The sequence below is a fragment of the Poecilia formosa genome, unplaced genomic scaffold (genome assembly GCF_000485575.1).
Source record: "Poecilia formosa unplaced genomic scaffold, Poecilia_formosa-5.1.2 Scaffold168, whole genome shotgun sequence".
Classification (NCBI taxonomy): domain Eukaryota; kingdom Metazoa; phylum Chordata; class Actinopteri; order Cyprinodontiformes; family Poeciliidae; genus Poecilia; species Poecilia formosa.
Window position 1 is genome coordinate 822,830 of NW_006800107.1, and position 27,004 is coordinate 849,833.

General features: G+C 38.5%; 2 protein-coding genes and 1 long non-coding RNA gene across 8 annotated transcripts in view; 2 read left to right on the forward strand and 1 right to left on the reverse strand.

The window, feature by feature from the left end:
• Positions 1-14,629: 14,629 nt before the first annotated feature.
• LOC103146780 (uncharacterized) lies at positions 14,630-25,822 on the forward strand. 4 transcript variants are annotated; one of them, XR_001663741.1, is made up of 4 exons: positions 14,630-14,717; positions 15,946-17,246; positions 19,617-19,727; positions 25,735-25,822. It is a non-coding gene; the product is annotated as an uncharacterized LOC103146780 (long non-coding RNA). The 4 variants fall into 4 exon arrangements; XR_477181.2 differs by having other exon boundaries at positions 17,159-17,246; XR_001663742.1 differs by lacking the exon at positions 14,630-14,717 and adding an exon at positions 17,478-17,569 and having other exon boundaries at positions 15,697-17,246.
• Positions 23,151-27,004, reverse strand: part of nmbr (neuromedin B receptor) — a 38,724-nt gene continuing 34,870 nt past the window's right edge. Inside the window, exons 5-6 of one of the 3 annotated variants that reach the window (XR_001663739.1) lie at positions 24,899-25,912; positions 23,151-24,786 (exon numbers count right to left, since the gene is read on the reverse strand). Coding sequence is in view for 2 of the 3 variants with exons in the window: in XM_007564819.2 (XP_007564881.1) it covers positions 25,750-25,912 (163 nt within the window). In the remaining variant the exon portion in view is untranslated. Of the gene's footprint in view, positions 25,913-26,147; positions 26,311-27,004 lie in introns of those variants that run through there. The other 2 variants (XM_007564819.2, XM_016677888.1) reach the window with 2 other exon arrangements.
• The window catches only part of LOC103146778 (gap junction epsilon-1 protein-like), a 43,318-nt gene continuing 42,217 nt past the window's right edge, over positions 25,904-27,004 (forward strand). The window contains exon 1 of the mRNA XM_016677889.1: positions 25,904-25,978. The gene's annotated coding sequence lies outside the window, so the exon portion shown is untranslated. The remainder of the gene's footprint in view (positions 25,979-27,004) is intronic.

Sequence of the window (27,004 nt, forward strand, 5' to 3'; positions counted from 1 at the left end):
TTATTGCACCAGCCTTGTTCCTTTTATCCACCAAGGAAACCAAATTTCATTGTAACATCCTCCTCTTTCCTCCCTCTGTAATTTTTTGGAGGATTTTCTTTGCTGCCTTTTGGTGTTTGATAAATATCCCATCACTGTCCTCTGACAGCACAGTTCAGTTTTCCTTGGGCAACACCTTGAATGTGCCGAAGGGAGTGAATAATTCAGCAGAATGAAGCAGAAATCTGCAATCCATCAAAGCTCACATGGAGGCTGATTGTGTTTCTGCAACATTTACATTCAGGTTCGGCTCAGAGAAGGAAAATCATGTGGAGGTTTTATGGAGGCCAGTTCTGATGTGGCTCTACTTCACCAAGGCCTAGAAGAGGAGACAGTCTTAAGACAATGTTCTTTCTATTTGGTCATTTTATTTGAATATCTGCAGGGATTCATTTTTCATTTCAACATGAACATGAATTTTGCTTTGCCATCTTACAATTTATTTCAATCACACCATTTAATTTGTTTTAATTTTATCATTTCTGTAGTAACTAAAGCTGCTGGAGATTCCTCCCCAAACAAACAAAAATAATCAACAAAGTGAAACTTTGTTGTCAAAGCAAAAGAAATCACCCCAGATCTCCAGAATGTGAAGAGTTTCACTCATCTACCTGCCCCAATGCATTATGGGTCGAATCTGTCTTGATGATTGTATCGAAACATCCTGTCTGACACACAGGCCCCCGGCGTAAAACACAATGCTAACGGTGTGTGTGTGTGTGTGTGTGTGTGTGTGTGTGTGTGTGTGTGTGTGTGTGTGTGTGTGTGTGTGTGTGTGTGTTTTATCTGCTGCATTTGATAGAGAGCCCCGGTGAGCAGGATGATGGATGGAGCAGAGCAGGCAGGATGGGGGGATGATGGAGGTGAAGAGGCCTGTCAACATGGCTGCTGATTGGCTACTGTAGCTGACAGCTCCTCCATTCTGCGGCTTTCCTGGTTGTCTGCCTGGATATTTATCAGTTTATGTCCCACAAAAGCCAAACTCTGGCATATCTTATTTGACATATGCTTTTGTGCAGCTTCCTGCCATCTGCAGCAAATCAGGAATTTATAAGCAAAAATCTGCTGGAGCTCCTGGACCTTAAGATACTTATCACAATGATTCACTTACTGCAATCCATGCTGGCATATTGAAAAGGTATTTTACACAATAAAATAACATATATAGTTTGTATTTATTTCAAACAAGCTTTTAAAAACAAGGACAAAAGAAAACATGTCGTACAAACCAAGAACAAAATAATTAGCTTATCACTACTTCTCTGTTTGAAAAGGAGGAGAAAGTGAACACTTAACATTTATTTTATATCAATTTAATGAAATATATTACTTACTGACTCAATAATTATCAGAAATTTGCTATAATGTTCCTGTGCCTGTCCAATATACTGAGCTAAAGAACCAACATTAATTATATTATATAAACAAAATGATTATAAACCTACAAGACAAGAAAATCTACCATAATAAAGTAATAATAATAATAATAATAATAATAATAATAATAATAATAATAATAATAATAATAATAATAATATAATAATACAATAATTCACTGATATTGTGAACCATGTTATCTCATGTACAGAAAATTCAAGCACTCAGAATGCTGAGGTGAGTTGGCTTTCATCGGTGCAGACAAAGCGTTTGCATCAATATCATTTTGAAAACGTTGCAACATTAGCCTGCATGTGTGGTAGATATGGCAGGTGATTTAATTACTGCATTGTTAAAAATGAAATAAAAGGAAATGGAGGACGTGTGGCACCAGAGTGCAGCTGTTGATGTTTCAGGAAAAGACAGGAATCTTGAACTGCTTGAAAGATTAAAACCAGCTGAAAATACTCAGACATATCTGAAACTCGACTTTTCCTTACTGAGGTCAGGATCTGGTACCTGCTTCACCTTTTTACTGTGATAAAACTGTTCATACTTTAGGACCCGTCTCTTCCTCCCTCCCAAGCAGAGAGGCTGTAATCTTTTCAGACGGTATCGATCAGTGGTTCTCCAGGCTTACTGCAGGTGTCTTAAAGTCAGTTTAAACTCGGTGAAGTTGTAATAAAAATAAGAAAATGAAATCCTGAGGGACAGTGAAACACCAGCCACGTTCAGCCCCACAGCTCTGCCTTACTGCAGTTTAAACACCTAAAGTTCATAGAAACTTGGTTTTCAAATGACCAAGATGTTTAATAGTTTTTAATTTAATGCACTTTTTCTCTTTAGATTTTGCAGCGCCGTGTTTAGCATTGTTTTTAGATTTTTGTTGAAGATGTTCCAGTAATACCAGGATCTTACTCTCATCTCCACCATCATAAACAGTTTAATGAGTCTCTTCACTGGTTGTGTTAAAAGCTCAGGAAGTCAATAAAACCTCTTCAGTCTTCATGTGTTTAGAGGATGGATTAAGTCGGGTTTAAATCCCATTTCAGACAGGAAACAGTGAAATGTTCATGATCAGGAAAAATCAGATTTAATTTCTGTTTAAGTGGAAAATGTGCTGCTGAGTGTAAAAACACAACCGGGAGTTTAATTTATTAATGTTTCGGTTTCTACAGGAATCATTCCTCTGATGGAAAACAAATTTTTACTTAATTATTTTATGAATATATTCCAGGTTATATTAGGCAACGCAGAACCAAATAATCCTCTGTGTTGTTCACTGGATCCATTCCTGGTTTTGCCTCAGATCCCATTTATCCTGATTAAACTGGGAATCCCGTCCTCTATTATTGAACAGCCGGATCCACACAGCTGCTCCCCGGTTCTGTTGGACTGTAACAGAACCAGAGTCGCTTTGACGTCACAAAATAAAATGAGATAGTAAGGAAGATGTGTGGTTTTCATTTCCTCTCATCGGGCAGAGAGGATTACACACTGAGCCGCAGTCGTGGTCACATCTGAGACGGTTTGGTCCTTTAAACTGCTGAGTCAGTTTCTCTGCTAACATGTGGGTCTGATGTTCTTTTGGGTTCCTTCAAGGCTTAGATCATTTCTGTAGTTCCTCAGATCAAAATATTTAGAGTCAAACATCCTGCAAAAGGAAATATTGGGAACATCAACATTTTTACAGATGAAATATTTCTAATGGAACCATGAATGTAAAATATAATATTCACCACACAGTTTATTTAATGGACCTTTTTATCAGGTTTTAATTATATATCTAATAATATATGTCTAAACTGTGTCACAAATATTCAAATTGAGAAAAAAAGTTCATGTGCTCAGCAGTTATTTTACCTTATTTATATATGATTTAAAAACATATTTAAAAATATTTTGTTTATTAAAATATTTGATGGACTGCTACATCATAATAACCTCTAATTGAAACTACTTCTCTTTTTTATTTTATTATATTTTATCAGGACTATTTCTTTTTATTTTAATGTATTTTAAATTATTTTAGGTGTATCTGCCAATGATTTAAACATAAAAACAAAAAGTTCAGGAACCTCAGTGTTTATCATGTCATTTTAGTCATTTTTTTATTTCTTCTTGTTAACCTTATTTTCTATTTTACTATTAATTTATATTATCTCTAAATGCTACGTTTGTGTTAAGAGAATCTAACAGATATCATTAAGCCGTGATTATTTATAATTTTATTTTATTAATGTAGGTTTTTTATATACATGAAATATTTTGACAAGTTTCTTGAAGCTCTAAGATTGGATTCAGATTTTATTCAAACTTTTTATTGAATTAATAAACAAATGATTGAACCTGTGTGTGGATTATGTTTACAGCCAATATTCCAGTATTTCCTACATGAAATGGTCTTTTAGCAGAACGCCCTCCATGCTCATCTGTTGCTTCTCATCTCTGGATCTTTTCCTTCCTTTGTGTGAGAAAACACTGGAGGTGGAAACAGGTGGAAACAGAACAAACTGGATCTGAGTGATTTCAGCAGATCTGACCCGGTTTCTCTCCTCACACCGTCGATGAAACGACGCTGCAGATGATCTGTCTGCACACGGTCGCTTCAACAAGGTTGTGTTTACAAAAGCGTGTAAGTTTCTCTGCCCTCTGACAAATTGACCTTTCTGCTCTGCATGAGCCTCAGCAGTAAGTCACACAGATATCTGTGGAGGGCATTGATTTGAAAAGTAATAACACAAGAAAATTAGATGCTACCAAAAGGGTTCGGTCACGGTCGGATCTTTTTGAGCTTGGTCCTGTTCAGAGGTTATTCAGCTGCAGAAATCTGTCTGCTATCCCCAACCAGAAGCTATTGACCCTTTGCAGCTACGTCACTAAATCACTGAAGGCGCCATGATGAAGGAAGACGGCGAGGGTTAGCAGTCATCATTCATAAAAGATGGCAGCCAGTGGTGTATTTGCAGATTTTACAAAGTAAAAAGGAAACATGAAGTATCTGAGCGACTCACAGGAAACACATGAATCAGTACGTAGGAGTCTGCACTCCGTAAGCAAACCCAGGGAGCTTTAAGAGTACTTTACCTGGAGGTAAATGTTGGCTGTGTATGAACCTCTTCTCTTGAATCATGAATGTTGTTTTACATCAAGAAGGTCGTGGGTTCATTTCCCAGCTGAGGTTTTCTATATGGAGTTTTTCACTGAGTCATTTCTCAGTTCATCTTCTTGGTTTCCACTCAGCTGTTTTCTGTTGCAAAGACTTTTGTCAAAGTTAAAACAATAGTTTGGGTTTATCAATGTCAGGTCCTGAAACTTTATTATCAGTAATGGTTCCTGGGCCTCCTGCAGGTGATCTCTGTTCACTTGGAGGAAGGTGGATAAATCCTCCAGATGGAGGAAGGCTAACAGGGACTTCAGCAGAGAGCAGCTCCGACGTTCTGAATGTTTCACATCTTTCCCTGCTTGAACACATTTGCCTTAAGTGGCTGCATCATTAGCAGGCTCCTGCAGAACCTGATGACAGCGATCATGTCTAAAAAAGGAACAACACTTACATGCTATATCACTCACAGTAACAGTTGACAGTAACAGTTTTGGACTGAAAACAAACTGGATTGCAGAAGAACATCAAGTCTTTTCATTCAGCTTTTCTTACAGAAACGAACCTACAGGGTTTAGTCTCACCTGCGTCTGAAATCTTTTTGTTTTGCTCGTTTTTAGGAAGCTTCATTTCCTCGTACTCGTCATATTTTCTCAGCCCTGCGGTAAAAGCGTCGTTTGGAGCTCCTGTTAATCACCTGCATTTCAGAAAAAATGAGCTGTGAAAATCCTGACTCTGATTACTGGCCGTTTTCATGCTGAGCTGCCAGTAATTTCTGACCTTCAGGATTGTTGGTGATTGTTGGAAGTGTGTAGGTGGAAATTAAACACAGGCATGCCATTATACGCCGGGTAATGGACTTTGGACTGAGTCACGTTGTGGTACACCAACATATTGAATGAGCCTTTTCATTTATTCAAATCTCCATCAGGAACTGATATCATTTCATGACAACATAATTGCAGTGAACATGTTCTCTATGTATTCAGTGGTCTACTTCCTTTATGTCTATTTTTCCTTCTCTCATTATTAAATGGCATCGTTTCTTTAGGAACAAAGACTGTTTTCAGTCCCACTGATGTTCACACAAAAGAATGGCCATTATTAAGTACATTTCTGTGATAATTAGCAGAATTTGTGAAATTACTTCTCTGAATTATATCATTTTTCAAGTTATTTTACTTTGAAAGCAAATCTCTGAGTCTTTGCATCTCATAAATTGGCTCTGAGTAACAGATTGGATTAGCAAATATGTTGCATTTGTGCAAAGAGACGGTTTTCTATATTGATCCAGACTTTTATTAACCTCTCACAGATGCTGATATCTGTGTCTGGACTGAATCCTGTTTGATTTTCCTCGTATGGTTCAGATCAGGGAAGTTTCATGACTGAAAAATATCTCATCATTAAAGAGATAAGTCTGAGAAAGAGTCATAAAAATTATATGCATAGATTATTGTAATTCCTTTGATATTAGTTTTGATCAATCATTGCTTCTCTAGCTGCGTTTTCATTGTAATTTGGAATTACGAAAATACGGCAATTTAAAAAAGAGTTTTTTGCAAAACAAATGTTTGCCCTACGGCTGTAGCTGCAATGGAAAATGTTTTCTGCATAGCAAAAGTTGTGATCAGAAACTGGATGTTGCTACTGGCAGAAAAGATGAAGAAAACAGGAAAGTGGGATGATGATGATGATGATGATGGCACAGCATTTTTTTTAATGATTTATCGTGTGAATAAACTTATTCACATACGATTTTAATTGTTTGTTTTTTTTATGGAAACACCACAGTTGGAAAATTGTTTTTTCGACAAAGTTTTGTGCATGTTTGTAATGGAAACCAGTTACCATGGCTACCCCAAACCACAGAAGAAGTAAGATGTTCCCTGAAGTACACCGCCGTGCAAACCTTGATTAAGGATCCATTCATCCTGATTAGCTCAGGATAAATGGATCCTGAGCTGATAACAATGTGAATTCTCAAGACAAAAACTAAAGATAGGACAGACAGAGTCTAAATATGTTTTCAGCCTTCAAACATCATATGTGTTTTTGTTTTTTTTTTTGTAGAAAAATGCACAGCCTGAAGCATCGTCTCCATAAAATCCTTCTGAATGTCTCCTTCCCAACACAAGCCAGAACCATAATGTTAGTTAAAATCCTTAAACAGAAGCATGAACTCATCAGAAAGCTCATCATGAGGACGGAGCGATCGACACATGCCAGTCAGATGTGTTAACTCTGCTGCAGACACAGAGCTAATGAAGCAGCAGCAGCTGCTCCTCCTGCTCATCAACACATGTGGTCCACTTTTTATTTCTGGTGTTGAACAGATTTCGTCACATCTGTTCTGACTGGGTACAGACTGTCCAGGTAAAAGCTGTGTTCATCGAGTTAGTGCAGTGATCATGTTGGGAACACTGACAGCGTTGGACGACGTATTGCTGATGTTCTCTTGAAGTGTTTTACTGTCATGAATTTATTTATATATATTAAAAAAAAGAAAGCAGAAATGATGGATGGTTCCACGATTTGCATCTTTTCTAATTTTGTAAAGATGAGCATAAATCACCTGATTTTACATCAATGTTTCTTGCTGTTTTAATTTTCAGTTTATGCATTTTTTCATTATTTGTGTAATATTTCACTTAGTGATTGGTACAGAGTCTCTACATGTGAGATCTACTTTAGGCTACAGCTAAAAGTACAGGATAGGAGTCTATTATGTACTCAGAAAGGCCTAGTGGGTACTTAAAGGGCTCATATGTTTGTATTTATTATGAACCCATTTAGGTACCTATAAGATATCTGCAGGTTACAAATAAAATAAGTATTTATATGAAGAGCAGATTGGGTAAGTTGAGGCGCCCATGTTGCTATGAAACACTGATCATGTGACCAAATAGCTGGAAGGAAGGAATCATTTTTGTCATAAGCTGAAGATAAAAGTGTAGCATTTTAGCTGTGGGCACAAATAAAGTACAAATGGAGGATCTGGGGTAAGTTTGGTTGGCTGTTGAGTCTCAAATGCCAAAGACTCAGTTTTAGTTCTTTCTTTCCAAATGCGTGCGTGCGTGCGTGTGTGTGTGTGGTGTGTGTGTGTGTGTGGGTGTGTGTGTGTGTGTTTGTGGGGGGGTGTAGGTGTGTGTGTGTGTGTGTGTGTGCGTGCGTGCGTGCGTGCGTGCGTGTGTGTGTGTGTGTGTGGAAGAGGAGGAAGAGGGGCTTTCGGTATTCGGCTCCACTTACCCCACACCTACATCTGGGGGTAAGTTGCGGCTGCTTACATGAGTTGCGCCATGTTACAAACGGTTCTGTTTACTCCTGTTCTGATTGTTGACTGGATGCACAATAACCTGAAAAATGTCCATATATACACATATAAATACAGTTGGCTTGATGTTGCCCAGTCTCTCCTACAGGGAACCTACTGGGGAGAATCACTTACATTATATGTAAATGGTAACTACAGCTAACTAATTAACTAATTAATCAGTAATTACCCCTCTTAGTGGTTAACTAGTATTTTTATCTGTGCCATTAGATCTCAGTGGTTGAACTGAACCCTTGGAAAGACGATGCTGAGATGGTGTGACAGATATCCAAATAAAGATGTTTGGCTGAGAACAGCTCAGTCTGTATTTTCTTCAGAAGTCACTGCCTTCATGATGTCCTTGCTGGAGAACTAACTTACCCAAATATGAATCTAAATCCCCATTTCATCAGCACTCCTGGTGCTCACCAATCTACAAACTCAAACTTTACTTCAGAAACCTTTCTTCCAAATGTCTTTGGTGTCAGTGTTTTGCTTTCTTGAAACCCTCCTGAGGGTCCAGGGAGAATCCAGCAGACAGACAGTGACAGACAGCAGAGGGAGGAAGGAGCGAGTCCAACTTGGAGCTCGGTCGTATTAATGGGAGCAGAAATAAAAGCAGGAGAAGAAGAAGAATTGATGTTAGAGAGAAGGCCAAGGGAGCTCATTACTGCAGCGCTGATAACCTCCACGACTCTCCAAACACGCTCAGGATGATTGATCAGAAATCTGCCAGCCACTTACACCAGAGAGCAACCAGGACTTAATCAGGTGGACGGATCCCAGATCTACTTACAGAAGTGTTTGGGCTGCTGTCCTGGAGGAAGGCAAACCTCCAGCTCAGCGTCAGGACTTCTCATCCATAAAAACTCGACACAGCCGATGATGATCTAATGCAGGAAAACATGCAGACGAGTATCATCAGTCTGGAAAACATCTGGCTTTCGCAGCGCTGCTGATTTTATGTGCCGATGTGAAGAATCAATGAAGGCAGGGAGATCGTAAAAGTCTTTCTGCTGCTGATGTTTTATTCATGAGGAAGAATTTATGATCAGAGTGTTGAGGAGGAAATCGGTTGTGATTATTTCTTCACACTGTTGACAATTCAGTTTTTCAAACAGCGTTTAATGCTTAACTTTAAGACTTGATCATTTGGGTGTAAATTTCCAAGTTTAGTACAGTAAATGATTCTTTAATTTATGCAAACTGATCTAATCCAGGAGATTCAGCGGTAAGTTTACATCCCAGTAGTTTATGCTCTACATATGTTTTTAAATGAATGTTTTAATACAGAGAGGCTGCCAGTGGGGGCGGCCTGTCTGCTCTTACTTCATGGAGGTTCTCACATCTACAGGCTAAATGTGAACACAGGCAGTCATTCTTCATAACTTTTACCATTCAACTCTTTAGATATCAACTTCTAAACCCAATCCTGGGACACCTGCAGCATTGTTCTGTCTGACAAACGGCTCATCTCACAGAGGCCAGCCTGAGAAACACCTGTGCAGTAATCACACTGATCAGCACCTTGACATGCCACACCTGTGAGGAGAGAGGGATGAAGTTAGAAAGGAGAAGAGCTCACTAACAGATTTACAAAGATCTGTGAATAATATTTGAGAGAATAGAAAAAGTTTTGGACATTTGAGTTCAATTTATGACAAAATGGGCGTAAAAACTAAAATGTTCCATCAGTTCAGTCCAGTAGGATCAAGTCTTTCCTAGAGAATGTTGTGATTAAAAAAATTACATTTGCCGAAGCAAAGCCACAAAGTGTTCACTTTGATTCTGATCTAATGACAGTGATGCTATCTGAGAGAGATTGTGCACTATTATTATTAATAATAATAATATAAAAGACTGTTTGAATCCACTGGATCTTAACATTTCAGAAGTGGAAGAACCACAGTTTGATTTCCATGAAATTTGAATAACTACAGTTTTTGAATTTGTAATAGATTGACAATAGTTTGACAATAAATCATATTTTTTATTAAAGAAAATCTCAAAACTGAATACTGAACTCTAGGTTTTGATGCTAGCATTCACACATCAATGTCTTGTGTTGTTTTCTGCAAACATTTCAATGAATTAATGAGTTTATGCTCTTAAAAAAATGTTTTAAAAGTTTTTTTGGAGGTTCTGAGAAACTTTGCGTCACTCAGGTCCATTTACTGGATGCACTCCTGAATCCGTCTCTGACGTTTCTGCCATGTCCGTAACTCTGACACGTCTGAAGTGGCCTCCTGTTGTGACCTGAAAGATGAAAAACATTTCCTGGAGATTTTACTTTCTTCTCCGACTCCTTTCAGCCCTTCCCTCCCTGACATCTCCTCATCAGTCGCAGCATTTTCAACAAGAGGTGCAGCTAATTGACTTCTTAACAGCTCGTCATGCAGCTGGAAAATAAAAAGCTTGTTATTGTTTTCATGTTTGTAGCCTATTTGTCTGAGTTTCATGTTTGTTTTGTTGAGTGGCAGGAACTTGAAATGGTCGATTAAATGAAAACATGTTGCTCATAAAAAGTGGCAGAAAATCAATCAGCAAAAGATGTTTATTAAAAACATCACAAACTAGTTATGTATTGCTAAGTGAATTACAGTCAAACCAGTTAAGCTGTCAACAAAGTAAAACAAAGTTTCAACACTTAGAATCGCATAAAATTCAAATAAATTTCTTTAAAGGAAACCAGAGGAGCATATCACCAAATCGTTGCTTAATTTAACTAACATAAATTAAAAACCTTCCCGTTTACTCCTTGAAATCCTTACAGTAACAAACCCATCAGCATTAAACCATAAACTAAACCCTGTTTGGTTGCTAAGAACGACTGAAAACCACTAGTGTTTTCATTAGCTTACAGCTAATCTGCCAAAACAGCCAAGTGGGACAAAAACACATTTTCTGGTAGTTTATAAGACTAAAAATAAACTGTTTAAGAATAACAGAGAACTATTTTTAAGGTTAATTTTGCTTCATCTGACATAAACTACTTCCTGTCCGCCATCAAGTCGCTTTCAGTTTTCACTTCCTCAGAATCCATGTGAACAAACTGTAGCGCCCCCTAGTGGAACGAGAGGAGTGAGTCCAACACGCTCCTACTTAAGGTTAAAGGTCAACAAGCTCAGCAATGTGAGTCAAAGCTTTCTGTTATTTAAATAAATGTTTCAGCATTTTGGGAGAGCAGGAATAAACTTATGTTGGTTCCATGAAAATCAACAAGTAATGACAGCATCCAGTCCACTGCAAGAAATAAACAGGTTTTCTTTAACATTAAGAGGAAGGGAAAAACATTAAGAGGAAGGGAAATGGTAATGAAGCAGGATATTATGTGAATGAAATATGCATCATGAAAGTCATTTCAATATATAATTTAAAATAAAGCCGTACTGTGTCCGTCTGAAGACGTAAATAAACGGTTTTAGACTTGCAAATGTGTGGCTGGCTGTGCAGCTAATGGCTGAACCCTAACTGGCCTGTCACTGTTTTCCTCAGAGAGGATTTTAATGGACCTTCTGCCTCATTGCCTGGTGACACTAAAAACCAACGAGAGCAGCAGAGCAGAGAGAAAAGATCGCAGCAAAGATAACAGCCATCATCGGGAAACGGCGCTCGTCCAAGTGGGATTTTTATTGGTGTTGCTCAAAAGCACAAGGATTAGTTTTACATTTAAGGTTTGATGGTGAGGAAAGCAAAAGTGAGTGTAATGGTCTGTAGGTGAAACCAGTGATTCTGGTCCAGTTTCATCTTAGATTTTCATAAGAAAGCTGGACCTGATAAAGCAGAGGACTGAGGAGAGGAAACTCACCAACATCCCCAACAAACTACAGAGCCAACTGCTTTAAAGGTGTAACAACTGTCCCTGTGTCCTAAATAAACATGCTGTCCTGTTCCTAAATGGCCACCAACCAGTTAATCTCACTCATGAGATCACGATGTTTGGAGACAATGACCTTATAAAGCTGCAGACCTCACTGGCCTTTATCACACAAAACCTACAATTTATCTCTGTCTCCACATAAATTCACACAAACTGTCATGATATCTGTCATTATTGGACAGATATAGGCTATAGGCTGAGTGATATCTGTCATTATTGGACTTCCCTCCCCCTTTCTTTATGGATTAGTGTTTTTTACACCAATAAAAGCCTGGATCAGGAACCGGAAGACAGGAGAACCGCAGGGTTGTGTGTTCAGACCGGTGCTGTTTACCCTGTTGACCCAGGCCTGAACTTCTCTCCACCAACACCATGATGACAAGACCACTGTGGTGAAGATCTCAAGTAACAATGATGATGATTTACATCCATCACAGACAGACGGTACAGCATCCGGCTGAGCCAGACTGAAACACAGGAGAAATCCCACAAACTCACATGACTTGGGGTTCTGCTTGAACTCTGAACAGCCTAGTCTAAGTTCTGATTAAAATTACAAGAGTGCAGTGGATGAATGCTTCACTGCAGACATCAAAACGTCACCTGTTCTGGGAGAGAAGGCCCCTGCAGAATAAGGAGCAGTTTGGATCAGACTCAGTTTGTCCAAGTTTAAACAGATTAATGGGATGAGGAACAACTTATTTCCAAAAGCTGAGGTCTCTATCAACTCACTCTGAGTAAAAAAAACACTGGACTGTCACCAGTTTGTGGAAGATAGACAGATGTCTCAATGTGCAGAGTTCAGATAACGTTACTGCTCCATTTGTTTTAACTTTTCTATTTTCTTCAGCGTTCGCTTTTTTCTCACAATTGGAAATATCATGAGTCTTTCCTGAGCTTTGGATTTTTAAGTTTTGGCCAATAATCCTGTGAGCTGATCATTACTTAACATCTCTACAAATCAAACAGCTTTACAAATTCTGCCTGCTTGTCTCAACCAAAACTGAAATGTCGTTGGCAGAATCATGGCTGATTACAGTCTGTGTCCCTTGAGCGAATTTTGCTGGTTGTCTGACATGTTGGCTGCCTTAAAGCTGTTAATAACAGCTTTAAGGCAGCATTAGTTTGTTGATCTCTCCTCTCTGCTGTGGGTTTAGATCCTGCCAGAGGGTAGAAGTGGTAAATGAGGTCGTGAAGTGGTCAGAGTGAATCTTTTCTCTCTGTTTTTCCACAGTCTGGTCCTGGAGGGGTGTCACCATTAAGGCTCTTACTAAACGCAACATGAATGGGCGATAAAAGTTGTATCATTAAACCACAGAAGCTGTTCTTGTTGAACAGTTAAAGAGTCAGTAAAACTTGTGGTAAACAGCAGATGTAGGTCGTGTTATCTTTAACGCAGCGTCCTCCCCAGACTGTTTTTACAATGAGCTAATAGAATCAGCCAACACTGTGTGCATGTAACAGAAACGTAATGAGGATGTGGAAACATGCGGAGCGTTGACTCCAACCTGAGCTGAGAGCCCTGGAGACCATCCTGGTGTTTGTGTGGCATTAACCTGCAACACCTTGTCAGCCCAAACCGGTCAAACTGTGCATGGCACCAGACACACACTCGGACCCGCTCTGCTGCAGAGGCGCTCTGTCACTCTCATTAGCACCCTTTGACTCTTAATCAGTTTAATTAGGCGGCTGAAAAGGCCAGTCTGAGCCTCGGTGACCAGACAAACGAGTCGGACCTTTGTGGGCTCATTTAGTCCTGTGGTGATACAAATGTTTGTCTTCCAACATCACCACACGGGCTCTGCAGTCGGTCCAGCTCTGCGTCTGAAGCGGAGGCAGAACACAGACCCGGCAGGAAGCCCACTGGGCTCCACGCTGATCTGTATCAGGAAACCAAGAGCTTTTCTTGGAAGCAGAGACCAGTACTTTAATCGTTAATCTATCCTGGTCTCAGGCTTCATGTACCTGACAAGTTGAGCAACCCCTGGTCTTGTTTCTAAGAAATTATATATATATATATATCATGTGACCAAGTTAGGACAAAGACATCACTTTTAGAAGCCTGTCACACAAGTGCAGAGTTTATTAGCAGCCAGTTACATTTACTTGAGTAACTTTTTGAAAAAAATACTTTTAGGAGTATTTTTACTGTGCTGTACTTTTTACTTTTAGTATTTCTATGATGAAGTATCACTCTTTTTACTTGAGTAAAATTTCTGGATTTCTAACCAAAGAGACATCACACAGACTCACACCTGCAGTTTTTGTGAAAGTTTCAAACTTTTTTATATTGAAAGGAAATAATTTTGAAAAACAATACGTAGCCTGATTTTGTTATAATTTGTTACTAATATAAATTATTGTCATTTTTTGTACTTAAAATACCAAAAATTCCACTTAACTTTACATGTTGGTCCATCTGATGATGTAATTTTTAAATGTTAAATGATTGATAATTTATCAGTTACTCAGTACTTGAGTGGATTTTTAGTATATACTTTGTTACTCTTGCGAAATTTCTTGGATGGATACTTTTTACTTTTACTTGAGTAAAAATATGTTTGATTGGTGCTACGTCTCTGGGTCGGTGTGACGTCATGTAGTCAGCAGATTCTCAATCCTGGTAGGTTTTTATTTTACTCTTTGACGTCATCACTGCCCAAACTTTTAATGTATTTTTTACAGAATTTGAAACTAATCTTATCAGACTGTACCGTTAGAAAAGGTCAAACCAAACAACAAATCCAAACAGCGAAACAGGAATAAGGTTATTAATCTGATTTACTAACTCAAATACACAACTGAAGGTTTGCAAACAAAAACGTTTAATACAGGACAACTTGAAATGTTACTTTAAAGATAATAAACAATACAACACAAAAGGAAAACCCTCCTTGTGGTTGTACCCAGTGATGCAGTCAGTGACATCAGCGCTGATGTAAACAGGAAGTGCTGCCTGGCCCCGCCCACCTGCTGCGGCATTAGCATGTAAAGGACAAATAGCGGTGAGTTTGAAAGAAACACAGAAGTAATTTACCAAAAAGCTTCCTTATAATAGAAGAAACATTTACATTAATCCAATGGTTTAGTTTTGTTAGGATAAAAAAACAAATGCCTGGGTGGAAATGCAGCATACAAACCACTATAGAAACTATAATTTTCTATAGTTAGCATTATGGCTAACTACAGCTAGTTAGGATTATAGCTAACTATAGAAAGACGAAATAAATCAAAAATATGTTTAAGTGACGAGTGGTAAATAAATACAAACTTAGCCACATTGGTGAAGTTGTAAGATTTTATTTCTTAAAACGTTTTTCACTCTTAGTGAATTTAATCTGTCATAAGTTTTATACGTATTGTGTTTAAACCATAAAATATATTTTTAAGTTTCATTTTTATATCAATTATAAGTTACAACATGAGGTCATAAACTGAAGATTAAAGTGTATCATTTTAACTATGGGCTCAAATAAAGTCTAAATGTTGGTTTTGGGCTAAGTTGAGCCATTTGCCGTCTCATGGAGTCTCAACTTGCCAAGGATTCAGTTCTGCTGCTTTCTCTCCAGATGTTAATGTTCGCCTCCCAAGACCCAATAAAAACATTCAGTTTCTGTTTTTCTGCTAAATAGTTTAGCTGTAATTTGTAACAAGAAAAAAAATATTGGATATTATTGGTGAATTGTGCAGAACAAAGAGAAAGTCCAAGATGGGAAAGAGTTACTTTAATTTAAGGTTGGAGGAGGTGAGCGAAGCACAGTAAGGATAGTGTGTGTGTGTGTGTGTTTGGGAGTGGAGGGTGGTTTAGGGCTCAAAGTAGCATCAACTATAAGCTTTACATCATAAGTAAAAAGTCATAAAAACTCCATGCAGTCAAAAATAAAGAAAACCAGTAACAAACATTACATTTTGATGAGTGCCGTCACCAAAATCAGTGATACACATCAGATATGTTGCTCAGTGTTTCATTTATGGTTTAAAAGCAAATCTAAACAGTTTTTAGTTTAGATTTAAAGGAAATCAGTGTTTCAGCTGTTCTGCAGTTTCCTGGAAGTTTCAGATACAAAATTTAACAACCAAACTAAGATCACCTTGATGTAATCATCCTAAATGTGAAAATGGCTCATCTTCTCCCCTATTGGTGCTGGTTGAATATTGAGGGGAAAAAATGAATAAAAAGAACTAATTTATGTGATTTGGTCATTTTATTTGACTTAACGTAAATCTGGACAGATCTGGATATAAAACTGGAATATAGAGGAGGAGGCCGGCAGCCAGGATGATGATGATGATGATGATGATGATGATGATGATGATGATGAAGAGGATAAGCATTTCTTTTTTCTAACAGGTTTGAAATGAACTCAGCTCTTCTTTGCGTTCCTTCTTTTCATTTTGCTGACGCTGCTGATTCTTTCTCTGATTCTGACAATAATCGTCGATTCATTGGTCCTTCTGCATTCAGGGACCAGAAATAAATAAACTGGCAACATTCAGTAAATCTGTCCATCTGACTGTTCACGGCTCAGGGAGCACAGACTCTCCTCCTCTTTGTCATTTTTGCTCTGGCTGCAGAAATGTTCCTCTGAGTGAAGCTGCCTGAATGAATCCGAGTTACGGACCAAGCTTTATTTTTTATTCCGAGGCAGGATGCTCAACATTGTTGACTTTCTCACAGGCAATAAAGTAATGATTAATTTATTTCCTCCTGTGCTATTGGTTTTGTTAGATCGGTTAAATCACCTTTTCATTCAGCAGTTTGATTTTCTCGTCTCGCTCGCTGAAATTCCTGAAGCTTGTTCATTTTTTTGACTTTTTCTTTGTAAAAATAAATCACCTTGAATCTGCCTTTCCTGCTCAAAGCATGCAATTAAACACTTTGAATTTTTACCAAAAGAGCAGAGATTCACACATATATTCATAACGCAGCTTCACATGGAGGTGGATGAAAGTTTTACTCATAATGTAAAGTTTGGTTGCAAACTGTTTGATTTAAAGCTTCACTGCTGTCGGTTCAGATGTTGGTGTCAGAAACATTGAGACTGAAAAACAGACGGATATTCTTTTACAAAGTAATATTTGGACCAGTTGCGTAAAAAAGTGTTTTTTGTATCTGATTGTCTTTTTCTCTACAGAATAAAGTCAAACTTTTCTGAATGAAGTGGAAACAGCAGCATGTGTTGCAAACCTTGGATGTTTATGTTTTCATCATTTCCTTGTGGTTTTTTTGTGTTAAATTTGTCTTTCCATATTCAGTTATTTTCCTGTCTTAAATATTGTTACTAAGATGTTTCCGTATTCGTTTTTGATCTGTTTTTGTATCTGTGCCGTTTACAGTTCCAGTTACATTGGTCTGTTTCAGGACAGATTCACAGCTTTCCTCACATTGTTGGTTAATATCTTTTTCTGTCTGCTCTCATGTGATGCATAATGTGACATAATGGAGACAAAACGAAGAGGAATCGCGTCGTAAAGCTGTTTGGACCTGAAGAGCGGTGAAGACGGAGCAGATCGTCTGTTCAGACGCTGATCAGGTGATTTATGATTCATTCAGCTCCATAAAAGCTTCTGACGTCTTTTTTCCAGGCGAGTAATGAAAACTGTGTTCAAACCAGTGACTCTTAAATCCTTCATTTGATGCACAATCTGATCTGATCAGGCTGAATCCTCGGCAGGAAATAGTTCCCCACCCACTGATGAGCTTTTATGCTGATTTCATTCATCAGATTCACATTTTCTGCTTGTTTTTTTCTTTGGTCTACCAGAGTTTTTAACAGCGGAGGAGACAATGGCATCGGATCAGCTGGTTAAGACGCTACATAAAGGAAAATAAAAAATCAGTTGATTCACGGCAGAGGTACAGCAGAATATTTAAAATTTAACACTTAAAGAACCAGTAATATGCTTTCAGATCGGTTTTCTTATCACTTGTTTTTTAAGTCAATTTGCTTTTTTATTTTACATCATTTTCCATCCCACAAAAACAACTATCAATCCTCTTTTTGCAAGATTTTAGTTCTATATTTATTTTTAAATCCTAAAAATTTAGATAGAATTGTAATTCTTTGAAGATTAGAAAAAAATTCTGAAGTATCTAAATTTATAAAATGTCTTTTTCTCCTCTTTTTTTAAGCAAAATGGCTCTTCAGGTTGCAAAGGTTGCAGATTAATATCAGAAATGGGAAAAATATTCAAAACCTCTCAACTCTCACTCACTTCATCTCCATCCATCCTTCACTTCTGTTTATCTTCAGTCTCTTCATTCCATCTTCTGTCTCATTTTCTTGTATTTCTGATGCTGCTTTGCATATTGTGGCTGTAATCCAGTCGGCCTCCTCAGTCGGTTCGTTGCTCTCTGATGAGCTCTGTCAGCTGCTGCAGGTCAGCCACAGGTTGGTTCTTTGTTCTGTTTTCATTTCTTTATGCTGGTGCTGGTTGTCTTATTTAATTGGGTCAAATCTCTTATTTACTGCATATGTAATTTTTTTTTTATTTTATCAAAACAGTTCTCTCTTGTAAATAAGCTCATGGGCCTCAATGAGAGAAAATGTTTGAAATAAACTAAAAAATAAAAGTAAGGTACCATGACCACCAACAAAATGCTAAAATCAACAAATACTAGCAATTTTACTTATTTTATTAGTTCAAAACATCACATTCAGCTTAATATGCATTAATACAATCAATACAATTGATTGGTTATTTGTGGGTATTTACAGAGCACTTCACGCTTTATAAAATCTTTACTTTGTAATTAATTTTCTCTCTTGTTGAGGTCAAAAAGTTTTTATTTATGTTTTTATGTTGAAGACTAAGAGCAATTTAAATTTAAATAACATAAATATATACATAAAATATCTCCGAGATGCCGTTCACCTACAGTACAGAAAAATTAGTTTTTAATTAGTTTTTTCAATGAACTTTATAAAAATGATATATTAGTGGAAACTCCTTGGAGGTAAACATGATGATGTGTAAATATTTCATTAGTTTCACAAAGTTGGATAATAATCAGACACTGTTATTCATTAGTAAAGTCCTTTTTTAATTAATTAGATTATCACATTAATTTATAACCAGTTATTCACATAAAAAAATTGAGAAAAGCTCCAAAGATCACAAAACTTAATTAATCTTAAGTTTTTTTTTTAAATCTCCAGGTATTTTTTCTGTACTGATAAAGCCTCAGACAGATGAAGCTCTGGAAAGTAGCATCCAGGTGTTGCTAATCAAATGTATGGACTTATTGATCACAATCAATATCAGGTTCTGTATGAAATCAGAGGTTTTGACGTTTTGGTGCTCTGGTTGTAGGTAACAGCCGCTCCTCTTTAAATTGATTACAGCAGCTATAGTTTGATTCGTAAAGTTTCCATCTCAGTAATTCTCTCTGTTCATGTGAAACCCAACATGTGCATCAGGACTCAGTGCTACGCCTGGAGAAAACCAAACGCTCAGTTTCATTTTGCTGGATGGAAACGTCGTTTTTATTTTTATCCCGTATCCAATCGTTCTGCCACAGCAGGAATAATAACCAACATAAAGTCATCTCTGTGAAATCTGCTGTCATGTTGACTGGCAGAATGACAGGATTCATCTCAGACATGGTTTATGTTGCAAAGTGAGGCATGATGGGTTCATTCAGGAGCTGGAAGATTAGCTTTAGGAAACAATAATTTCCTGTCTGGAGAGGTCAAAGGTCACAGACTTGAGAAATGAGGTCGAACAGAGAGAGGAATTTGGACCCTGATCACTCACCGTCAGCAGCATCAACAGGAATCTGGCGTCAGGCCAGCTGGACATTTGACCAGCCTATGGGACAATTAGTAGAACCCATAATGGTCAACAGAGCTGAGGTCAGAACATTCCCAAAGCTTAACAAACCTGTTTTATCGTGTGTTCAGGTTTTACCCATCTGACCCAAACTGCCTGTTCTGAAGGAAAATGATGCTGTGCAGGAAACCTTCCCAAAAACGTTGATCAGCCAGAAACTTATTGATGATGATGATGATGAGGTAAATCAAAACAAGGTGTCTGCAGTGGTGTGTGTATAACTTTGATTTATGTCGTTTGAATTAAAGTCAGAGTATATCCAAACTTCTGTTCCCAGTTTGTGTTTTGAGAAATCATAGTATTTTACTAATTAAATTATTAGAAAATACACAAATGAACGTATGAGTAGAGGGGAGCTCTAAAGGAATAAAATATTAAAACTGAGATTGTTAGTGAAGAATTTGTCAGGTTTTAATTATCTGAACCCAATTTAGAGGCAGGAAGTTGGTGACTACAAGGCGTAAGGAACACCTAATAGCCACAGGAAGGAAAACACAGGGAACAGGACGAGAAGGCAGCAGCATCAGAGGAGACAGGGAACATGAATAACCAAAGAAATCATCCAGAAGAAGTGAAGAAGAAGATGTTAAATACTGGGAGCCAGATTACCAGAGAATGGATTAGAAACCAGGTGCAGCTGTGAGTAGAGAGCCGAAGGCAGACTGAGGGAGAGAAGGAGAGAAAACAAACCGAGGAGCAGACGGAACAGACATCTAGAAAAAAATAAACTAAACTCAAGAAATAAATGACCACATTTCATGTAAGATATTTGTTGCTTGGGTTCTGCAGCCGTCTGCATGTGCTGTGTTTGAGTGGCCAGTGTGGTATATTTGTCACCAGAGAAAAGCTGATTCTTTATTCTGTCTTCGCTGTTAGAAATGAAATAATCTCAGGGATTAAATGTGGATTTATCTCCTTCTGTGGAGGCTTCAGTCCAGTCAGATGGAGCCGTATTGTTTTCAAAGCTCTCAGGAATCCACCTGGACCAGACATTAGTTTAGAAAGGTGCAGCAGCAGCTCCCCTCACTGTTTAAACGCCGACTGGAGGAGATCTGCTCTCCTACATAGATCCATCTTCTCTGCTGTTTTTTACTGTTTCTGTCTTTATAATTGCTTGTCTTAATTACTGTAATCATCTTCTCTTCACCCCTCATTGATGCCATTTTCATCTCTCCATGCGGATGCTTGATTACTTTGAACTACCCCTTCATTTCACTTCATTACAGTTTTTGTCTGGGTTGTTGTTTCCTGGCTGCTTTTAAAAGAAAATCATTTCTTTAAGACATTTCAGAAACGATTAAAGTTTTGGTGATTAACATAAACATGTTTAGAAGTAAATGATCACATTTGAGTTCTTGTCTCTTTGTTAACAGCTGAGCAGATGAGACGTGACTTTAACTCATCTCAGTAAAATATCAACACCCAGCTGCATGTGATGAGATAAAGTGTGGCGTTGCTGAAAATATATTTTTTTATGCTTCAGATTATGATGCTTCCTTCGCACTGACCAGAATGAACCTCCTCCAGTATATGAGGGCTCATCTCTAAAGCTTCTTGTTGTTTTAGACCAACAGCAAATCTAATCCAACGTTCCCATCTCCCTTTCCTCCCCTGAGGTCTCTGTACCATGTAGGCAGCACAGCCTCAGACCCCAAACCTCCAACACACCAAATCTGGAACCAAACTGCACTTGTTTGTAGACTGACTACATTATAAACCTCACATTTTCTCATGCAGCATGAATATGAATCATGACTAAAAGACCAGGATCCCACATAAAAGCCGTTTCTTCTGTAAGAAGCTGTAGAGCTGCAGACAGGAGCTCCACCATCCATGTCCTGTTTGTCGTTTCTCAGGTTCTGACGGTTTTAAAATCTTGCTGTTGATGAAGCATAACTAACCAAAGCTACTGATGGCAGCTGCTTTCTGCTCAGTTGTAGAAAATATATATGTGTCAAATTGTTTTGTAATATTCTGATGTCAGCATCACTTTCATAACCTCTTCTGACTCAGTGAGCAATAAGCAGTTATTAGTGTTTGATAATCATCAACACAACGATGTAAGCTTCCTGATGTTGGGACTGTTCAGCTGTTACCTTGAACTGATGCAACATTTACATTAAACTTAATGTGAAGTAGAACAAACGTCAGTGTTTCATCACAGCCGGATAAATCTTACTCTAAAGTCACGTAGACGGGACTGAATGACAAAATGTTAAGGGTCCTTCAGGTTTGAAATTCAGCTGAGCACAGAGGTAATGTTTTCCCTGCAGGGCCGTGTTATTAACCCCTCTGATGGCAGATATATCCATCAACGCAGCCGCCAGGATGTGACTTTAATTGTTATTCAAGCCATATCTTTGACTGTGCAGCAACCATGACCACAGTGGACAAAGAAGTTTCTCCTCCGTGCCAAAAGTGAACAGAGCAGATCTTAAGGCCAGAGAGCAGAGGAAGTTAACGGTTTGATTCAGCAGAATATTTTTAACCTAGTGAGATGATGCAGATGCTTAGAGGGAGCAACACTCATGTAAAAGTCCTTCAGCTGGACTCACGAGACATTAATCTGCTTCAATTTAAATGAGTAACTTTAGATGATTTTGTTCTGGACAACAACGGCAAAAATAGTTTGGATTATTTGTATGAACTCATCTCCAGTTCAGGCTGGACTGCAGCAGTAATTTCAGTTCTTCTTGACTCGGAGTCGTCGTGGAGAGGAAGCCATTCAGTTCTGGGAACCTCAATGTTCTTATATTTAACGATTTTTATATGTAGCGATTTTTACACTTCACGCAGCGTCGCGTGATTGATTAGCCACGGGGGGGGGTGAGCGTCGCTCCTTCACCCTGACGTTCCTTCCCTCGGGGCGGGGGGCGACGATATATGTTTTTGCATCCACCTGAATAATGTGCAGTTGCGCCACTGAGCAGGACGATGTCTGAGGTCTTAGTTCTCAACTTGAAGATGGTGGCTCAGTCTTCAGTTATGGACTGATGACAGGATGTAAGAAGAGGATGGACAGACAGGAGTCACTGACTTTGTGCCAGAAACTTTTTTGGACCCCTAAGATTATTTCTGCAGTGAACTGATGCATAAGAAACGACAAATGAAACCGAGAGGAGAGGATTTTCACTTCCCATTAATTCACAGAATTCATAGGTTTTGCAAAGTTCAGAAATGGCAACAAATTTGAAAGTCCTCCATGTATTTCTCAGTTATAAATCAGAATCATAAATCTGCTGGCTTCTCTTCAGGCATGCCTGTGGCAGTCGGAGGGATGTCCGATCTATTCATCCTTCAATAATACACTGAGAAACTCAGAAGCTCAAACAGCAAATCGATAAGCTGTCAAGCAACTAAAAACCAAAACATAAAATCAAGCTGCATTGACTTTTCAGCCCCAAACGGTTTGATTTGAGACGCTTTGACTTTTACAGCCTGAACTGCTGGTAATAATCGGAGTGAAAATAACTGGATTTTCACCGAATATTTTCTCTGCTTTTGATCAGAACAAAGTCTTTGGGCTTTTTGGGATAATTTCTGTTCTTTCAGCTCCACCAGCATTACTGTTTTTAAAGAAGCTGGAAGTAACAACCAGCACTTTCACGGACTAAACCTTTATTCAGCGATTTCCATCAAGCAGAGACCAAACGGTGTGTGATCACTTGCCTGCACAGGGACATTTATTACAGAACAAAGCAGAAAAACAAGAAGCATGCGAAATACATAAAAAACACATCAAGCATTTGAAAGAAGGGAAAATATCAGAACATGGCGTAAAGAAGAGCAAATTGTGGATATTTTCATAAAAATAAAGCACAGATCATCCCCTCTGAGTTGAGGCTGAAGCACCAACACAAAGCGATGATGATGGCGATGATGATGATGATGATGATGATGATGGTGACCACTGGGTTCTGTTAGTCCAGGCAATCAGCAGGAATCTCCCCACAAGGCATCGCTTTCCTCTCCGTCTGTCAGCGTCTTTAAAGCCCACAGGAAGCAGGGCATGCTGGGCCGGTAACCGCCCAACCCGCAGCAACCAGATGGACATAAATACCAGCAGCAGGATGAGCTGAAAACTCCAAACGTGACTCCTGGAGGTATATCATCCCATTTAATTAAACACAGTTTGACCGAGTCCTCATTTCTGAAATTGTTTACTTCACAGCTCTTTAATAAAAAAGCATTCCTGTAATGCAATTAGACACTAATTACAGGCTGCAGAGGGAAAACGGGGATTGTGTTCAGCTCACTTTCGGTTAATTAATTCCAAATAATCACTTTCTGAGCCTGCAGAGGTTTTTCTTTTCAACACTAACGATGTTTGCTGGTTTTAGGGAAACCACTGTGTTCTTATCAAACTCACATATTGATCATTTTATTTTTAAAATAATTAAATCATTTAAACCTCCAAAGTTCAGACAACATTATCAAGATGTTCTGATAATTGTGGCACCATGAAGAATTGTTTTTTTTTTTTTTCTCAATAATTGAATATTGACCACCTGTTAGTAAACCATTAAAATATAATTGTTTTTCTCTAAATCCAGCCTTTAATTGTGGAAAATAACATGAGAATAAATAGCTTTTAAACAAAATCATCAGTTATTGCTGTTAACACTTTGCACTGCTCCTTTTTGCCACCGGCGCAGTAATTAAACAGCAGTCAGTCTCTGAGTCCTGGTTCCCATGGAAACCTTCTATTTCAGCTCTTCTGCAGGCTTTAGATGAGATAACCATAGAAGAAGAAGGCTAATTTGGTGAAGCATTCCTATGATGATCTGGCCACATGGTTTAGATCCAACGAGGATCCATTTTTTGTGTCGATGTCCTGGTTCACCTCAGCATCACAGATCCTCTACCTTACTCAGGAGACATGAAGTGATTCATCTTTATCACACACCAGAAACTCTTAGTCTGATCTGAGCAAAGCAACATTTGCAGTTAAAGTCCCAGTAGAATAACAATCTACCATCACAATGACTACGTTTGTGATGGTAGGATGAAATAAGCTAAGATTTTTCTGGCTTTCCTCCAAAACGACCACTTGTTATGGCACCTAATGGTTTTTAGGGAAACGTTGAGACTCCAGTCAGAGTTGGTGATGTTTCTACCTGCCGTTCCGTCTCCTCCCTCTCCACGGTGATAAGAGGAACACAGGTCGGCACAAACCTTTCTGACTTGGATGGCATGTTTATTTTGTCTTTTCAGTTTCGCTTGATGGTGTTTTTGGTTTCTCTGTCACATCATCTTTGTACATCAAGGAAACATAAATTTGTAGATTTGTAATTAGAAGCTTTCAGACACTTCATCAACTTTAAACAGCTACGAATAAAAATGTTTCACTCACATTTATTTTACTGGAGGAGTTTATGATGACAGCCAGAGATGCAAAAGTGATTTTGTTAAAACAGTATGTTGTCAAATTGAGATGTTTTCCACACTCAAACTCTAATTATAGGTCTGGTTTTCACTGTGAGTGACGTTCAATAAAAGACCAAATTATTTTTCCTTTTTTACAACATTTTACTTGAAATGCGAGTCCATTCTGCACATTAAACGAAGGGAGAGGTCTGGTAGCGACTCTTCTCCTGCAGGTACCACATACATAACCAAACTGTCTCGGTACTGACTTCATTACCTGAGCACCACCTGGTAGAATAGTGCCTGTTTATCTGCACAGTGCCTGCCTAGCAGAGCCACATGCAGTTTAATTTTCAGTTTTGGGTTGCAAAGCGTCCCGTTGAGCTGAACAGAAAAACTGCCTTCATACCTCCAAAGATAACAGGAGTTTGCAGATGTTTCCAGATTCAACCACTCTACCCAACACCTTTGGATGTCTATGAACCTCTGCATTCATAGACATGCAGTGGTTGCATGTCTGTGCAACCACTGCCTGAAGTTTTTACCAGACGAACCGTCTCCAAAGCTTCAGACTGGACGTGTTGATGCCTGTTTCTACAGCCTCAGTTGTTCTGAAATGTGGAGCGTTGTAGCACATTCTCAGGATGTTTCTGCTCTTTTTTGTTCCAAAGAGGCACTTCTTGTTTGGGTTGTTTATGATGGTCATGATTTATACTGATGCTGTGAATCATCCAGCTGGTGCAACATGTGAGAAGTTTTTTTTTTTTTTTTCTGGGTTTTTTCCCAGAGTTCCTCTCAAACATGATTATCGTCTCTCTGCAGAGGATCCTGGAAACTTCACAGAGCCACTTCCTGAGTGGTGGAGTTCCCGTTTGCTGCCGGAGCCACAATGACGGCGGTGGGCGTGGTCTTCTTGATGGATGTGAGGTGGATGTGAGAGGTGCTGTGCATGTAGCTGGGCTGGCGTTCAGGACGGGGACCTCGACCACACCGCAGCTGGCTGGGGAGGAAGAACAACAGTCGGTCAACCTGGTGTCCAGAGCCAGAGATACGTTTCACCTCTGAAGTAAAGTTTCTGTATTAACTCTTGAGAATGAATGAAAGATTATTTTTAATTCCTATTTGTTGATTTTGCATGTATGATGGCAGTGGTGGGCAAGCTAATGCGCTAAAAGCAGAGCTAATTTATCAGCTATGTCTTCTGCTAACTTTTAATAGTTCACAATTAATTTTTCCAGATAGATTCAAAACTTACTTGGCTGTAATTGTTTGGTTATTGACTGAAAAAATTCTTCAACTACACATTTATGTTCATGCTTTTATTTTGAAGGGGTGAAAACTGTTATTGATGAAGTGCAGTTTCCTTTCCTCACCTTCTCTCTGTTTTCGCCCCAATAACTTTTTGTCAAACATGCAGAGACAAAATAAAACAACACTGTTAGAAAACAAGATAGTTTGACTGAAAATACCAAAGAAAAAAGCAATGCAGAAATTAAGACGAGAGATCAAACAAATCCTAAATGGGTCAAATGTCAGCCATGTTGGAGGAACACGGCTCTGAGTTTGGGTTTTTTATCAATGGAAAAACTTGTACAATAGTTATGTAGTGATATTTTTATGAAAACAGAAAAGTTTTGAGATGTTTACCTTAACTTCTTTCTCCACAGGATGAAGTTAAACGGATATTTAAAAGACTTGAATCTTACATAAATTCTCAGGTGTAGAATCTGAACTTTGTTCTGCTTGTGATCAGGGATCATCTTAATTTTCCGTGATGTTCTGCATCTAAAACATAACGTAGCGTCTGTCCTCAGGTCACAGTGGCTTTCAGCAGCAGTCGCACAGCAGGAAACGAAATAATAACAGTCAGGATGTGTGGCGTTAGCGGGAGCACTCAGAGGAAGCTTTAGAGGAAGACTGGGCCATGATTACTTCATTTCCCATGTGAGGGAGTCGATTCACTAAGAAAAATGAGGCACCGGCCTTCTGGTCCTCGCCTTGAATGCTCCGAATTTCACAAATATTCAGCCTTCTGAAAACTTTTGATTAGTCTGAAAATTACGATTTAAGTTGGTGTGTGCATGGAGAACAT